Source organism: Alternaria ethzedia, assembly GCF_023757985.1.
Source record: "Alternaria ethzedia strain BMP 0044 chromosome Unknown scaffold_10, whole genome shotgun sequence".
Taxonomy (NCBI): domain Eukaryota; kingdom Fungi; phylum Ascomycota; class Dothideomycetes; order Pleosporales; family Pleosporaceae; genus Alternaria; species Alternaria ethzedia.
In genome coordinates, this window is record NW_026056203.1 from 1000571 (window position 1) to 1016443 (window position 15873).

Sequence of the window (15873 nt, forward strand, 5' to 3'; positions counted from 1 at the left end):
AGTGCTAGACATCCGGGCTCCCAACCTTACGTCTTGGACATAGCTCGATATTACGAGCCATAGGCGCGCGGAACTAGGCTGATGCCAGCCGTCGCTTGATGTCTGAAACTCGTCATTGGTCCCGGCGTGAAACTCTCGCCACTGTTGCAGCACCTCCGCACTGAACCCTGGGCTGCGGCTGCGCATCGCATGCCTCTGCTACACTTCCTACCACAAACCGCTCTTAATCACGATAGTATTGTCGCCTGCCCTATTTCCTTATCGCGCTTTTGAGCCGCAACAGATAGGACCACTTATAGCCGCACACGGGCCTGCGGCTACGTTTCATCAACGTCATCGCGATCTTCGAGCAACGCTACACCTAGAGCTTTTCACAGGACCCATACTAAACATGAACAGCACCAGACACAGACTGCTTTACCAGCTAAACAGCCGCTGGATTTACGGGAAGATTGTGAGCCACCCGCCCTGATACTATTTGATGGTCGACTAATTATTTCCAGCCGCTGCTGCATTCAATAGTATTCCTGCTCCAAATGGCGGCCGTCAGCATGCTCACGCGCAAGTACAACCAGTACTATGCGGCGCGTCCAGTTCTCACCACGATGATCACCAACGCCGTACGTTTCCCCTTGCTATAAACGCCATGCGCATCGAGTGGCATGTCGCGCGACCGCCACACCGCATATTGCGACCTCTGCGCCGAACCCGACATATCTCAGACATGACGAAATAGGGAGGCTAACACCATGTGCAGGTATTGGGTGGTATCGCAGACACAGTAGCCCAGACGCTCACCGCCGTGCGGGAGCGCGCAGTACGCAAGAAGGGCGGCCCAGGCAAGGACGACTTCCTGGCGATCGAAATCCACGAGCTCGACAGACGGAACCCGTTCAACGAGAACGACCTTATCCCCGACTCGAAGATACTCCCCCCGCCTTTTGATTTCGAGCGAACCACGAGATTCATGTCCTACGGTTTCCTCATGTCGCCGATCCAGCACAGGTGGTTCGGCTTCCTGTCCAGGACTTTCCCCGTTTCAAAGACTGCGACATGGTTGCCAGCACTCAAGCGCGTGGCGTTTGATCAGTTCCTGTTCGCCCCAGCTGGTCTGGCTGCCTTTTTCACCTTCATGACTGTTGCCGAGGGTGGTGGTAAGCGTGCTGTGCAGCGCAAGTTCCAGGACGTATACGTGCCTGCGCTCAAGGCCAACTACATGGTCTGGCCGGCTGTGCAGCTCATCAACTTCCGAGTTATGCCCATCCAATTCCAGATTGTAAGTTCTTTGCTTCAGGTTGTAAGTCCAGCGACTAACATATGCCAGCCATTTGTATCTACCGTGGGTATTGCTTGGACAGCTTACCTCTCTTTGACGAACTCGGCCGACGAAGCCTAAGCCTATCAAATTATGCGAACGAATTCCCATGTTTAAATATCATACGTACACATAAGTTCGGGTCATGGTGGCATCGGGTGATTCCCCTTGAGCGTCTCGCGCGTTAGCATGTTTGGTTGGGCATTTGCACGGCGTCAGGTTAGTTGACTTTGATACGGTCGATGTGTTATGTACAGTCTTGAATTTGATACAGAATGAAACTATCATCATGCACAAATATTGTTCGCCTTGCGTGTATGCTTGGATTGTGTGTTTTACCAAGTCTCTTCATGTGGAGAGATCATGCAAGACGCGTTGCAACGATACCCCAACACCACTGAGTACTCTCGGCCGCGGGGGATGTCGACCTTGGCTGCCCACTTTGTCAAGCCCCAAGACGCGCGGGCAGCAAAATGTGTTTTACCTCAGCTAATTTCTCTAGTCCGGTCACGTCAACTTGCTTTTTTGTGGTTCGATAAGGAGCGCGAAGCTTTGCATGCAGGAGAACCCGTGGATTGCCCCGCTACACCCCACCAAGCCTGCCCATGACGATCTGAAGCTCGACAACAAACATTGAACGCCTCCCACGCTTCTTCCTTTCTCCAACTCATTGACGTAAGTGGACCTTTACCTGAGGTATATAGCTGGCAGCTGTATGCTTTGGTTGATACATCTAAGACTTCATTAAACTCACACCATCACAGTACTACTATACACCCACCATGTCTCTCTCTAACAAGCTGTCAATCGCCGACGTCGACCTCAAGGGCAAGCGCGTCCTCATCCGAGTGAGTATATCCAGGACTTATGTGTGAAGCACGAATACAAATCTAACCGCGACACACCAGGTCGACTTCAACGTCCCTCTCGACTCCGACAAGAACATCACCAACAACCAGCGCATAGTCGGCGCTCTCCCCACAATCAAGCACGCTGTCGACCATGGTGCCAAGACCGTCATCCTCATGTCGCATCTCGGCCGCCCAGACGGAAAGCCAAACGCAAAGTACAGTCTCAAGCCGGTTGTTCCCGAACTCGAGAAGCTCCTCGGCAAGAGCGTGACCTTCACAGACGACTGCGTCGGCAAGTCGGTCGAGGACACCGTTAACGGTGCTAGCGGCGGCCAGGTCATCCTACTGGAGAACCTGCGCTTCCATGCCGAGGAGGAGGGCAGCTACAAGGATGACGAGGGCAAGAAGCAGAAGGTTGACAAGAGCAAGGTTGAGGAGTTCAGGAAGGGCCTGACTGCTCTTGGTGACATTTACATCAGTGAGTGTCTTCGGCGATTTGTACAAGTAGCATACTGACGGGTTACAGACGATGCCTTTGGCACTGCCCACCGCGCACACAGCTCCATGGTCGGCGTCGACCTCCCACAAAAGGCATCTGGTTTCCTTGTCAAGAAGGAGCTCGACTACTTTGCGCAAGCGCTCGAGGAGCCCAAGCGCCCTTTCCTCGCCATCCTCGGTGGTGCCAAGGTCTCCGACAAGATTCAGCTGATCGACAACCTGCTCGGTAAGGTCAACAGCCTCATCATCTGCGGAGGCATGTCATTCACCTTCAAGAAGACGCTCGAGGGCGTCAAGATCGGCGACAGCTTGTTCGACGAGGCCGGCAGCAAGACCGTCAAGGACCTTGTTGAGAAGGCAAAGAAGAACAACGTCAAGATTGTCCTGCCCGTTGACTACATCACCGCCGACAAGTTCGACAAGGATGCCAACACTGGCTACGCTGAGGACAAAGACGGCATTCCAGATGGCTGGATGGGTCTCGACTGTGGTGACAAGTCCATCAAGCTGTACAAGGAGGCCATTGGCGAGGCGCAAACCATCCTCTGGAACGGTCCCGCCGGTGTATTCGAGTTTGAGAAGTTCGCCAAGGGCACAAAGGCGACACTCGATGCTGCTGTTGATGCTGCGCAGAGCGGCAAGATTGTCATCATCGGTGGTGGTGACACAGCTACTGTGGCTGCCAAGTACGGCGTAGAAGACAAGCTGTCCCACGTCTCGACTGGTGGTGGTGCGTCGCTCGAGCTGCTCGAGGGCAAGGACCTGCCCGGTGTATCCGCACTGTCAAGTAAGTAAACCAGTCACTCATAGAAGTGAACGGCAGCTCAAGATGAGGGAAGGTATATCTTCGAAGTTATGATTGTAGCTATAGCTCTTTTCGGTTCAATAAAGATACCGCATTCCACCTCGTGGCCTATGGACGTGATGCGTGGAGTCTTTGGGCTCACTTTCTCAACCATGCATGTGTCTCGAGCTTGCCATATCCTTATTCGTTCGAAGAGTCGTCATGTCTTCCGTTCGAATCGCGTCTCGTTCGTGTCGACTATAGGTATCGCTCATTTGCCCAGCTTCTTAAGCTCCTCCCTGGTTATTGTTAGCACCTATACATTTCCAGTAGATAAGTGTCCTACCTCAGCTGAACCGCAAAGTCGTCATTCGTGTCATCATCGTCCCAGCTCTCTTCCCAGAGATGTGTATTGCCGTTGGGGATCTGTGTCTCTTCCTCAGTCCAGTCTGCAGACATGTTAGCTTGATGCATCCCCCTTCAACCATTCCAACGTACCCTCTACAGGAAAGTCCTCAAACTCGTCATCCTCCTCTAGCTGTGTTGCGGGCTTCTTCTCGGGCGCCAGTGGTTGCTCGCCGTTCTTGGAGTCGCTGACGACGGCCTTCTTCATATCGCTGCTGCCTTGTGCTGAGCCGGACATTGCGGCGGTTTCGGGAGATGCGATCGGCGATGTATTGTGGTACGGCTGGGTGAGTCGAGTTGTGATTGCGCAGTGTTGTGGCTTTGGTGAGCTTTGGTGATGCGGCTCTAACAGCGGAGGAGCGGCGGCGGCGATTGTCCGCAAGGCTTAGCGCGACGTCACGTGGTGCACCTGGCAACTGGGTTCGCGGGGTACGAGTCCGTCGAGGTTGCAGCTTGGCTCCGAGAAAGTTCCATGTGATGCATGGCGGTGTTCTATTATCGCCCTCGTACCTCATCTACTCTTTTCAAGCCAAACCTGGAGTGCATTGGAGGGTAAAGTACGGATAATGAACATGACGTACACGTACTTTAGCTCCGAGTAGCCGGACGAAGCTGTAAGCACCGCCCGTCTGGTGGGCTTTAGTAGGTGTCTAGACACGCGCTCAGTGTCTTAGCTGGCGTATCCGCTTCACGCTGAGATTTGAATATACTTACTACATCTCTTCATTCGATCTTTCTCGTGTCTCTCTTTCTCGGCCTCTTCTGGTTAACCTTTTTTCGACCAGTCTTTCCGCGGCGCGGGATTATTTATCCAGCATGTTCAAAGTCGGCGGTTGGCTCAAGGGCCATACGCCTGGGCATTCGAAGAGCTTAGATTCCTTGAGCGAAATGGCACAGAGTAAGTTCAAAAGCATGCATAGGTCAGGCAGGTACTAATACAACACAGTTGAGGATGCCATGAGCGGTACGAACTCCACCCAATACAGTGGCGCAGACAAGTCTAATCACACGCGAGCACAGCCGTCACCTATATCATGGCCGATGATATCGAAAGCGCCGAAGCACACCTTAGCAAAGGATCCAGTCCATTCCACCAGGTACACACCTACCTTCTAGCCCTCGGGCCCATACTTCGGTTCTAGTCTTATATCGTGTAGCTCGGAGCGGGTGTGTGTGTCTTCATACGGGCGACGTTGGGTTTCGAGCCGGAAATCGTACGCGAAGGTCTGATCGCATATTCAACATGATGTCAAGGAGATGCAGTGACTGACATGGTCGACAGCTGCCAATGCCCTATCAGTGGCCGAGAACTCCGCTTACGAACACCAACGCCGTGTTAGCAAAGATCCGAACGCGTATAAATCGCCTATATACCCTCCAGGCACCGAGTACGCGGTATGTCAGGCAGAGGCACAGCTGATGAGTGCCGTTGTCGGTGTGCTCAACGAGAGCTTGACGGAGGCCATCAAGAGTTTCTACAAATTAAGAAAAGCATACCTTGCGCTGGAGGGTGTGATGGAGAATGAGAAAAAGTTTCTGGCAGAGAGGAGCACGAGTAGCGTCAACTCGGTGGGATCGCGCCCCTCTTCCAAGGGCTCGGTTCGATCAAATGGGGCAAGCAATGCTCTGAAGAGCTCTCAGGGTCCTACGTCTAGCGGGCCGTCCGCTGCAGCGTCGACTTCTAGTCTGAAGCAGACAACTACAGTGACTGGACCGGCCGCGAAGAAGGCCACAGAGGACGATGATGACGACGTCGACTTCGTGGACGCTCCAGAAGATCACACCGGTGGTGAAACGCCTGTGGAATACATGGGGCATCTGAACGTCGCCGCTGGCAAGGGTGCTACTGTCGAGCTAGACAATGCTCAAAAGAAGGTGGATGTCGCGGCAAGTTCGGCACCAGGGCTTCCTATCACGAACGAAAACCCATCCAACTCGCTACCAGACGCTATCGAATACTTCGAGAAGCTTACCTTGAACGATGAGGGGGATGCCGATGCAGACATCGCGTCGTTCAGTAACCACCCAGTCGATGTCTTCATCCTCTCCGGATCCAACTTTTGTTTCGGCATGTTGTTACTCATTCTCTCGTTCATCCCGCCGTCTTTTGCTGGATTGCTGAAGATCGTTGGCTTCAAGGGCGATAGGGAGAGAGGAATGCGAATGTTGTGGCAAGCGACTAAATTCCACAACATTCACGGTGCCATGGCTGGAGTTGTTCTGATGGGATATATCAATGGCTTCACCAACTTCTGCGATATACTTCCTACGAAGGGCGAGGGAGCATACCCAAAGGAACGGTGTCTGGCTTTGCTCCGCTACATGCGCGCAAGGTACCCCAAGAGTCATCTCTGGCTACTTGAGGAGTCCAGGATGCTCGCCTCCGAGAAGAAGTTGGAAGAGGCTGTTCAGTTCATGCACGAAGTGGGCGAGTCAAAGCTAAAACAGCTTGAAGCGCTCACGTGGTTTGAACGCAGTTTGAACAACATGTACATGCACGACTACGAAGCTACCGCTTTCGCTTTCGAGAAGTGCATTGGCCTCAACAACTGGTCCCACGCGCTGTACTACCACATCATCGCCGCCTCATACGTCGAACTCTACCGAAAGCATAAGACGACCGACCCGACCAAAGCGAAGGAATACGGTACCAAGGCAGAGGAGTACATGAAGAAAGTCATGCCAAACGTCGGAAAGAAGAAGTTCATGGCCCGCCAACTCCCCTTCGACATCTTCGTCGCACGCAAGATCCAAAAATGGGAAGCACGCGCCAAGGAATGGAACTGCGACATCGTCGACGCCGTCGGCGTCTCTCCACTCGAGGAAATGATCTACTTCTGGAACGGATACAAGCGCATGCGAGACGACCACCTCCAAGTCTCCCTGGCCAACCTGGCCTGGAGCGAATCACCAGCCAACCCACACTGGGACAAGGAGGGCGTCGACGAGAAATCTATTCTCCACGTCTTGCGCGCTGCTACCCTCCGTAACATGGACCAAACAGCTGAAGCCAAGGCCATCCTAGAGAAAGAAGCGTTGCCTGTTGACAAACTACTCATCACAGGTAACTTCAAAGATAACTGGACTGCGCCTTGTGCGCGCTACGAGATGGCCGCGAATATCTGGCGCGAGGCTGATGCGGATGGGCATCCGGAGAAGAATCCGCAGATGCTGGTGCAGTGTAAGGATTGGTTGGATGAGGTTACGAAGATGGGTGGGTTTGATTTGGATGCTAGGTATGTCGATGGTTTCTGCGATGTGTGATGTGTTGGACGCTAACTTGTGGGTAGGATTGGTATGAAGATTACGACGGGTAAGGAGACTCTAAGGAAGTTTGGGGTGCAGTGTTAGAGGGTCGTTGGGGTGGTGGTTGTTAGGCAAGAGGGGGATACATATAGATGGTATAGAGGTAGAGATCACGGCAGGGGCAGGACGGCTTTGCATCATTACATTCCTTGTAGCTATTCTCAAATTAGCTTTGTTCATGCTCTATAGACTACTATGGTGAGTGAGGAGGCACAATCTCAGGTACCACTTTACCATTGAAATCCCGACGCCTACAAGGACTCGAATACTCTGTCATATACACCACCACCCACCTGTCCTTCCACATACGACCATATGATTGGAAGGAGTTCCTCGCGATCGCCTGTGACAAGTGCTCGTCGTTGCACTCACAATATGAGCTTTAGAAATGCCAATTCCTTCACATACGACCATAGGACAATGAGAATTAGGCTTCCCGTCCGCTCAGCCATATACAAGCATTGTACCGGCGGATTAGTAGTTAGGTGGGTGACCACTAGCGAATCCCCGCTGTTGTATGTTTTTGCAGTTCTTTGTTGATGAATTTTTTTTTTTGCATGTGGGGCGGCCGCGCACACTGAACTTGAAGGCCCGGTGGAATGAGAGGCGCTAATGAAGTCTGCCCTTGGTCGGAAAACGCGAGGCTGTGTTGACGAAGTTTCGGCCGCATGTCACGCCGAAGGAGACGTCCTTTCCGGATTGGAGGAGCTTCCATGCTGCCATAAGCTCGTCGGCCAGAGCTTCTCTCCAGGGCCTCCAGAATTGATTGAGTTTGGTATGTCCACCAGTAAATGTCACCATGTACCTCGGAGAAGCGATTCGTCATGCCGTACTGAAGCTTTTGGAGGTGGATTACTAACTCGAACTGGAGTGCTGAGGTCTGTAGCTACGGCAAAAGCATCCTCACGTCGCAGGCCCAGCCATCCAGACCCACGGAGATCAACACAGGCTTGATGCCGGCCTCATTCGCTGCCTGTATGTCGCCTGTGATGGCCATAGTAAACTTGAAAGCTCGATGGAAGGCAAGGCGCTGATGTAGATTGTCCTGGGACATACTCTTGTTTATTCCTAGTGACGGGAGCTGTCTTGTTGAGCAGTTTGAGCAGCTGTGTAGTACAGCCGATATGTTGGTAGGTGGTGACGCGGCCCTGGCGACGTGATGCGCAAGGATTGCCCTTCCGACGATTGGCAAGCCATCATGGATGCTTGCTGTCCCAGCTTGCCATTCCTTTGGGGGATGTGATGAGCTTAGGTATCTCTATCTAGTGCCCTACCTAACTACTAATCCGCTGGTATAATGCTTGTATATGGCTGAGCGGACCCGTGGAGGGGAAGCCTAAAGCTGCTACGACGCTGCCACGCGGTATAAAACTTCGCTTAGTATAACAGACGTTTAGAGAGCTACTCTGACAAATCCACAGCAATGCACAGCTATTATAAGGCTGTTACGCGATATATCCCAGCACCTGCGTATGACAACAGTTTTCTTGGGGAGACACCTAGGCAGATACAAAGAGTCTGTTCCTTTTTGTCTGCGCCTTCGTGTGTACTCCAGGCGTATACATACTCCATGTTGACATGAGCGCATCAACGGGAATATCAGCGAGTACCTCCAGGGTGCTTTCTGGCGTTACGTACGAAACACAAAACATGAATGTCTCCGTCACCGTACTTTGAAACTGGGAGGCTTTCGACGAGGTATTGAAGAACCTCGTCGTTTGATCTATGCAAGAGCAGTACCAGCTACCGCTTCCCTTTGACCACAGCAGCAGAGTCGCGTCAGCCCGCTTCTATTATTATCGTGAATAGAACCTTAGTGTCAGAGGCTTCGGATAAACACGCCAACAAGTTCGATATGAAAGTCAGCCTGTGGAATTATCACTTGATGAAGTCTGAGTCCAAGAGCCTCCGAGACGTTCCGGTCAAGCACATCACTCTGAACATAGGTGAGAGAGGGCATGAAGGGAGACATGCCGAGCAAGCTATCAGAGTAAGTTTAACGGTAGCTTCTCTCACCTTTGACTTCACCTTTGCTAACCTACCACAGTACACCCATCAACTCAACGAACTCAGCAACTTACTATCCGATCGCAACCCCAGAGACTCAGAGATCGACCATGACGACGATCCAGACATGCCCGCAGGCCCGCCGCTCTCCGAGATCACGGACATCACAGCCACCGATCCAATAGCTATTCTCAAGTTCAGCCAGGAGGCTCTCAATGTTTGGGCCTTCCCCAAGAAGCGTAAGGGTATCACCAGCACGGAACAAGGCGCTCGCATCATCAATGCTTTCAAGGGTCTCATGGTCCGGAGAAGCTACGCATCCACACTGAACGGAAGAAGACTCGACAAAGATCTGCCAAGCGTCCAACGCATGGTGTTCGAATGCGAGTATAGCCCTCAGGAACGTCAACAATACGACGCAGCGTATGCGGATAGTTCGTCTGTTCTCTTTCGCAAGAGCGGATCCGCTGTCACCTGGAGCACCACGACATACCGAAAACTATGCCTATTAACGTCATAGCTTAGATTCGCTTATTAGCTAGACTACAAGATTAAGAAACTAAATGAGTTCCGTGAAAAGAATGGCGATGCTCGCCGAATTCTGAGAGATCTGTGAGCAACCCAGATCCGTAAGGGTCTTCCGGAAGAAATGCAAGTCACAGTTCCCAAAGCCGACGATACCTATCGTTAGGTACTCAAGCAATTCTCCAACGCCATGACACAGGCTATCCGAAGCTGCGCATTCAAGGAATATTCTGAACACCCTAGAGCCTACATCAATACGTAAACATCCAAATAAGGTAGCCTGACATCAAAGTAGGCTCCACAGTGTTCAGTACTTCCAAGGTTTTCTTGAATCACGTGAGACGTTTCATATAGTAACAGAGCGTGATAAATCGGCGGCCACCGCCCGGGAAAGATTAACTCACGGTGAAGCTGGCTCGAAGCTCTACACGGCTACGTCATCGCAGTGTTGTGGTGCAAACACTGCCTCGTTTGCAGGGCACAGACCGCTTTTACCGCAGGCAGCCACCGCAAATCTTCGCGCGAGCAGTGACTACTCTTCAACGACACCTTCCTCACAGGTAGCTGACTACCGTTCAACGACACCTTCCTCACACAGGTAGCCACCGCACACCTGGGCAACTTCGCGCACATCGAGCAGTGCTTCCTCACAAGTAGCCACCGCACACCTGGGCAACTTCGCGCACATCGAGCAGTGCTTCCTCACAAGTAGCCACCGCACACCTGGGCATCTCCTGCAAGCTCACAGCCAGGACTAGCTAGAATGGCGAGAGGCGGCTCCTCCTCTTCTAAGAAGCGACAGCGTAAGCGCAGGCCATACGAGGACAAGAGCAAGGTCATCGCCTCTTTCGGTTGCTTTGACACGGAGGCAGCATTCGAGGAATGGCGGCAATCATCGTTTGTTAAGCCGTATTGGGATATCTTTGTCAGCAAGTTTCTCAACACCGACCTCTTCAGGCCTGGAAAGAAAGTCGCCGACTTCGACAATCTGTATGCCTGGATCAGAGAAGGAGAGAAAAACGGTCGCAGGTAAGTTCTGACTGTACGAAGTGCATGTGAGACATATACTGACTTCGTACCCCTACCTCTGCAGGAGGTTTGACAAGGAGTCACGTTTCCCCGAGTACGAGGATGAGATTGATTGGCATGCCTGGCTGACACACTGGCTTGTTAAAGAAAACAAGGTCGATCGTGAAGGGTGTTTCTACGGCTCGCGCTTGGAGAACAAGACGTTGACCCAAACAGCATACCATTATGTTTTGTTTGCGAAGCGAGAGCGCGCCAGAGGATCCAAGACCACCACTAAATCGCAGAAGAAGAAGTCAAAGACAAGCGCCGCACGATCCGCCAAACCTCAATCAGATCAGTCCGACGCTGAGTCCGACGCTGAGCCCGACGCTGAGCCCGACGCTGAGCAGCCTGATCCACAGCTTGGTATGGCTGTCGTTAAGTGGACCAAAGGTCAGCCTTCCGATCTGCCATCCAACGCCGCCACCACCACAACTGTCGTTGAGTCATTCTGTGGCTACAGCTTGGACGGCTTCTGGCAAGAGATAAACCGACGTTTCGATCTAAGTACCCACAAGCAGCGGCGCAAGGCTCTTGTAGCCACGAAAGGAATGTCTTTCGAGGATGCGCAAAACCATGCAGCGCAGGACGATGTGGTGGTGAGGTTCTCGCTAGAAACCGAGGACATCGTCCTCAAAGAAGAGCACGAAGAAGTTGGGCCGCAGGAGGTGCCCGCCCCCGAAGGTGTACCCGAAGCCCCAACAGCCGAAAACCGACAAGAACTGTACACCATTATGGTAGAGGAAGCTGTAAGCCTTGAGGCTACAGAAATAGACCTCAAGTGCCGCCTTTGGAGATACAATCTGTCGCTTGTGGAGAGCAAAGAGCAACATAGCGTCGACCTGCACAACATGGTCCTCATTCTTGGAGGCAACGAGGTCCAGGAAGCTGAAGCATCAGAGGCCGTACAGGCACTTCAGGTAAGCTGTAGCCACGAAAATTATCATCACCCATCTCTAACTAACTGTGCTTAGTACTCTCACGACATGATAGAATCGATCAATGGGACCACACTCAGCACTCTCAATCAAGAGCTGAATGAAGGGAACGACAACACAGAAATCGGAGGTCCACCTCTGACGAAGCTGAGGACCATTACTGCCGAGGAAATTCAAGCCTACCGAGAACAGACGAAGTGGACAGACAACCCAGCGTATCAACGGCAGAATCACGAGGAAGCCTGCGACAGGCTGGGTATCCCAAACCCTGAGAAGCCAAGAATGGAAGGTTTCATGAAGCACATTTTCCTAGATGCTCACCAACCCACCGGCATCAACGCTATGGTCGACTTCGAAGAAGGCTGTGTAAATGGAGGTCTATGCGCAGAAGATTGCGGCCTTGGAAAGACCCTCGAAACACTCGGGCTCTTACTATTCCGCTCGAACGAACGCCGGAAGAAGCTTGCAGATGGCGAGGAGGTACCCGAAGCGCGCCCAACGCTAATCATTATGCCGCAAAACCTGATTGCCCAGTGGCTCGAGGAAATCTGCAAGTTCACAGAGCGCTTCAGAATCCTTGTGTACTACGGCCCTTCCAAGAAGTCGGCGAACCCCAACGTCTACTACCTCAAAGGTAAAGGCAAGGCCGCCAGGCTCACCCGTAGCCACGACATTTTCAACGGTGAGGAGTGCAATGCGGATACCATCATCCTGACCAGCTACTCTACCTGGGCTGTTCGCCACGGCCCAAAGGTACAATGGAACTGGCTGGTTGACAAGCGCGCGAAAGAGCGAAGGATCAGCAAGAAAGAGGCCGCTGCAGAACTGACGTCGGAAGGCGTTTCCTACAAGAGCATTGATGTCAATTGCCCCCATCAGATGTATGGTATGATCCACAGGATTATACTCGACGAGGGTCACCAAATTCGCCTTCAATCGGACGAGATTGGATGGGCTATCAACCATCTTGGCGCCACGTATAGACACATACTAACAGGTACCCCTACGTTCAACGGTCTAAAAGAGTATTGTGGGTTGATGGAGTTCCTCCAGAACCCAGCTCTACAAGACGAGAACTACCTCCGCTCCCTCGGCTTCGTCGATGCTGACTTCGCCAAACCAGCCAGCCCAGTCTTCGCTATGGGTGGCACTTGCCCGCTCGACTCAATTCTAATAAAGTTCAACCCCTACACTGTGGCGGATGATGATCGGCGTGCCCCTCTCAAGTACTGTCAGGAGGCCATGGTAAAGTACATCTTCAACCCCATAGTATCGCCTACAATGGCTGAGCAGGGATCCAAGATGTCACAAGTCCTAAGGAAGATTATGCTCCGCCGCACTCATTCCTCCGAGATCAACGGTGTACCCCTGCGAGCCGCTCTTCCCGCTGTGCAGCGTTTGGTGTACGACTGTGAGTTCAATGCAGCCGAACGAGCATTTTACGATGCAGCGGTAGCGAAGACCTCAGAGACGCTCTTCGCAAAGACAGCTTCGAAGAAGAACGTGGAGTGGAACACCACGACTTACAGAAAGCTATGCCTACTGAGCTCGTGGCTTGGGTTCAAATACCTCCTTGACGACAGCTACAAAGCCGCAAAGTTGGCCGCTAAGCGCAAGAAAAAGATGACGGCTCTCACCATACTCAAAGATATGCGCTCAGGCCAAAAGCGCCTGCGTGTGCCCATTGATCAGCAAATTCCGGTCGACAAGCACACACACATCGAAGCAGACGTCCAGCAGATTCTTCATTGGCATTGCCAGGGAGCGCCTAAACTGAGGAAGCTTTTGGGAATCCTCGCCGAAATTGTGGTGCTTAGGCAGGAAAAGGTCTTGATTTGGGTGAGCAATCCGGCTCAGGCCGAATGGCTCCAACAGGTAAGCTTTGTTCGTTGCAACTGTGTGGTAGACAGAGGCTAATACGTGGCTACAGGTCCTACTGCTCCTTAAATTCTCCGCGTTCCAACTCCGCACCGATCTGAGTCAGACCGAGCAAGATAAAATCTTGAATGACTTCAACAACGACCCTCACTTAGTAGCGGTACTCATCTGCTCCTATCTGGTGTCTTGCTCGGGTTTGAATATGCAGACAATGTGCCGTACTACTATCGAATACGAACCCCCGCCGAACGAATCAATCAGGGCTCAGGAGGTTGGGCGTGTGAAGCGCCGGGGTCAACCTAGCCCATGGATTCGTCACATAACTCTCTTGACGAAGGACACGTTCAACAGCAAGCAGGACTCAAGCATGATTCTGAAGAATCTACCCAACCTGCTCACCCAGCTGGACCTTGAGGTTTGGGGTCCGAAAGATCAAGGGGACGAGGATGACGAGGCAGGTAGCCACGTCTTAGGCGACTTCGTCCTGTACAACGACGAGCTCCTACCAGCAGACGACAAGGCCGTAGAGGGCAAGAACCTCAAAGTCTTAGGCCCTGACGACCTACTCTACCACATCTCGATGCTCGTTACGGGACGCAAGCCAGTGGGTAGCGTTGTCGAGCTGCGCAAGGAAGCACACAAAGAAGGCGGGGCTGCAGGCAAGGCTGGAGGTGGTGAAGTTGAGGATGTTGACGTAGATCCGCTGTGGATCTAGGCAGTCTTGACGTGGCTACAAAGCCGGGGATGGTCATGCGATATGGAAACTAGCATGCAAGCAGCTAGCATTCGGGAAAAGGGCGGATACCAAGTGGTTGAGTTTGTGGGCGACTGAGGCTAAGGCTTTATGCACGACTTCAAATAGTCAGAATCACAGCACTGGTAACCGATTTTGAGTACAACTCTAATCTGCATGCGTTAGTGGGAGTCATAGGCAACAGTCACTATCGCCACAGTCTGAGTTGGCCAAGGCTGAGTCATACAACATCACAAGAGTCACTGCGGCAAAGAGTCATTCGTGAATCGTGTAAATGTATATATAAGGAGACTATCCCGGAGACTTCAGCACGAAAGCTCTCCGCAACTATGAGTGCATCAGAAACGAACAACACCACATTACCACCTGCACCAGGCGGAGTCAATCGAAAACCACAAGGGGGAGACTGCACACCGGCGATGAAACATAAGGACAGAAGCGCGAAAACACCACCCATCCAGTGACGGGGAGGCGACAGAAGCGAAAGGAAATACCGCGGGAAACAACACGGATAGGAAAACTTTTGCCGAAAGGCAAGGCTGGTTTCTTCACCAGCTCCTTACGACCACCGGGAACCATATGAGAGAGACGAGGACATTCATTGTCCGCTGTATCCATGAGCCATAGCAATGCTCTTCCACTTTTCGACCTCAGCTTCGAGCTCAGAGTTGCGAGCCTCGAGGGTGCTGACATGGTCAAACTTCCGTTGTCGCGACTCACGAGCAGCAAGGGTATTGCGTGCGCGCTTCAGAGCGATCTTGTCGCTAGGGTCGACGGTGATGCTGGGCAGAGGACCCTTGCGCCGACGAGACTTGCTGATGCCGTTTGTTGCAGGTGAGTTGGTGACAGATGACTGGCGTCGAGAGTACTTGTCCAGAACGAGGGGCGAGCCGGTGCTTGAAGAACCAGATCGCTCCATAGACTGGCTGCTGATAGTGCGGTCCATGGGCATGGAGACAGCAGGTGCATAGACAGTATCAGGAATCTTGGTCTCCTGCTCGGGGAACAGGGAGAACCAGTCGCTCGTGTCGGAAATAACAGGCTCGCCGTTGAACATCGGGGAGCACTCGAAGCTATCGTTGATGAAGGGGGAATCACCGATATCAGGGGAAGTTAAGTTTGTGAACGCCGTAGAAGGGGGTGCAGACCCAAAGCCATCATTGAAGATGTCCTTGGGGGACACGGTGCGCGTAGACCCGGCGGCAACGGAAGGATCGTTGATCGCCGTGAATGCGGACACCTGGTCCATAGAAAAGCCTCCGTTGTTGAAGTTGGACATCAGGCTTGCGCCCGAGTCGAAGGAGTTGTTGCTGTTCAAGTCTGCGGGGAACGTGAGCTCGCGATCGAGAGCGGGGAAAGCGTGCGTCGTACCTGCCATGTTTGAGACGTTGTGCAGTTGAGGAATGTTGTTGCTAGAGCTGGGGAACAGTGGAACCGGAGGACGTTGGCGTAACCGTGGCTGTTGGAATTCTGTAGTAGATGACGGGGCAGAATTTGCGTAGAAGTGCTGGCCGTTGTTAAACGTATGCCCAGGCTGAGGCGCG

General features: G+C 52.6%; 7 protein-coding genes across 7 annotated transcripts; 5 read left to right on the plus strand and 2 right to left on the minus strand.

Moving 5' to 3' along the window:
- Nucleotides 1-536: 536 nt before the first annotated feature.
- On the plus strand, nucleotides 537-1396 carry J4E87_005234 (uncharacterized protein; the record flags this gene model as incomplete). The annotated part of the gene is made up of 3 exons (XM_049376850.1): nucleotides 537-620; nucleotides 758-1276; nucleotides 1325-1396. 3 exons carry the CDS (start codon nucleotides 537-539, stop codon nucleotides 1394-1396), a joined length of 675 nt encoding a protein of 224 aa, XP_049233706.1.
- A 701-nt stretch (nucleotides 1397-2097) lies between these two features.
- PGK1 (phosphoglycerate kinase) lies at nucleotides 2098-3459 on the plus strand (the record flags this gene model as incomplete). The annotated part of the gene is made up of 3 exons (XM_049376851.1): nucleotides 2098-2163; nucleotides 2224-2644; nucleotides 2693-3459. The coding sequence occupies 3 exons, from the start codon at nucleotides 2098-2100 to the stop codon at nucleotides 3457-3459; spliced, it is 1254 nt and encodes a 417-aa protein (XP_049233707.1).
- A 260-nt stretch (nucleotides 3460-3719) lies between these two features.
- Nucleotides 3720-4091, minus strand: SEM1 (26S proteasome complex subunit; the record flags this gene model as incomplete). Its single annotated transcript, XM_049376852.1, has 3 exons — nucleotides 3720-3747; nucleotides 3795-3897; nucleotides 3947-4091. The coding sequence occupies 3 exons, from the start codon at nucleotides 4089-4091 to the stop codon at nucleotides 3720-3722; spliced, it is 276 nt and encodes a 91-aa protein (XP_049233708.1).
- A 578-nt stretch (nucleotides 4092-4669) lies between these two features.
- On the plus strand, nucleotides 4670-7117 carry J4E87_005237 (uncharacterized protein; the record flags this gene model as incomplete). Its single annotated transcript, XM_049376853.1, has 5 exons — nucleotides 4670-4751; nucleotides 4800-4817; nucleotides 4874-4950; nucleotides 5011-5077; nucleotides 5136-7117. The coding sequence occupies 5 exons, from the start codon at nucleotides 4670-4672 to the stop codon at nucleotides 7115-7117; spliced, it is 2226 nt and encodes a 741-aa protein (XP_049233709.1).
- Nucleotides 7118-9014: 1897 nt separating this feature from the next.
- Nucleotides 9015-9686, plus strand: J4E87_005238 (uncharacterized protein; the record flags this gene model as incomplete). The annotated part of the gene is made up of 2 exons (XM_049376854.1): nucleotides 9015-9149; nucleotides 9207-9686. The coding sequence occupies 2 exons, from the start codon at nucleotides 9015-9017 to the stop codon at nucleotides 9684-9686; spliced, it is 615 nt and encodes a 204-aa protein (XP_049233710.1).
- A 768-nt stretch (nucleotides 9687-10454) lies between these two features.
- J4E87_005239 (uncharacterized protein) lies at nucleotides 10455-14290 on the plus strand (the record flags this gene model as incomplete). The annotated part of the gene is made up of 4 exons (XM_049376855.1): nucleotides 10455-10720; nucleotides 10785-11679; nucleotides 11734-13572; nucleotides 13628-14290. The coding sequence occupies 4 exons, from the start codon at nucleotides 10455-10457 to the stop codon at nucleotides 14288-14290; spliced, it is 3663 nt and encodes a 1220-aa protein (XP_049233711.1).
- A 637-nt stretch (nucleotides 14291-14927) lies between these two features.
- On the minus strand, nucleotides 14928-15707 carry J4E87_005240 (uncharacterized protein; the record flags this gene model as incomplete). The annotated part of the gene is made up of 1 exon (XM_049376856.1): nucleotides 14928-15707. One exon carries the CDS (start codon nucleotides 15705-15707, stop codon nucleotides 14928-14930), a length of 780 nt encoding a protein of 259 aa, XP_049233712.1.
- Between the last annotated feature and the right edge of the window lie 166 nt (nucleotides 15708-15873).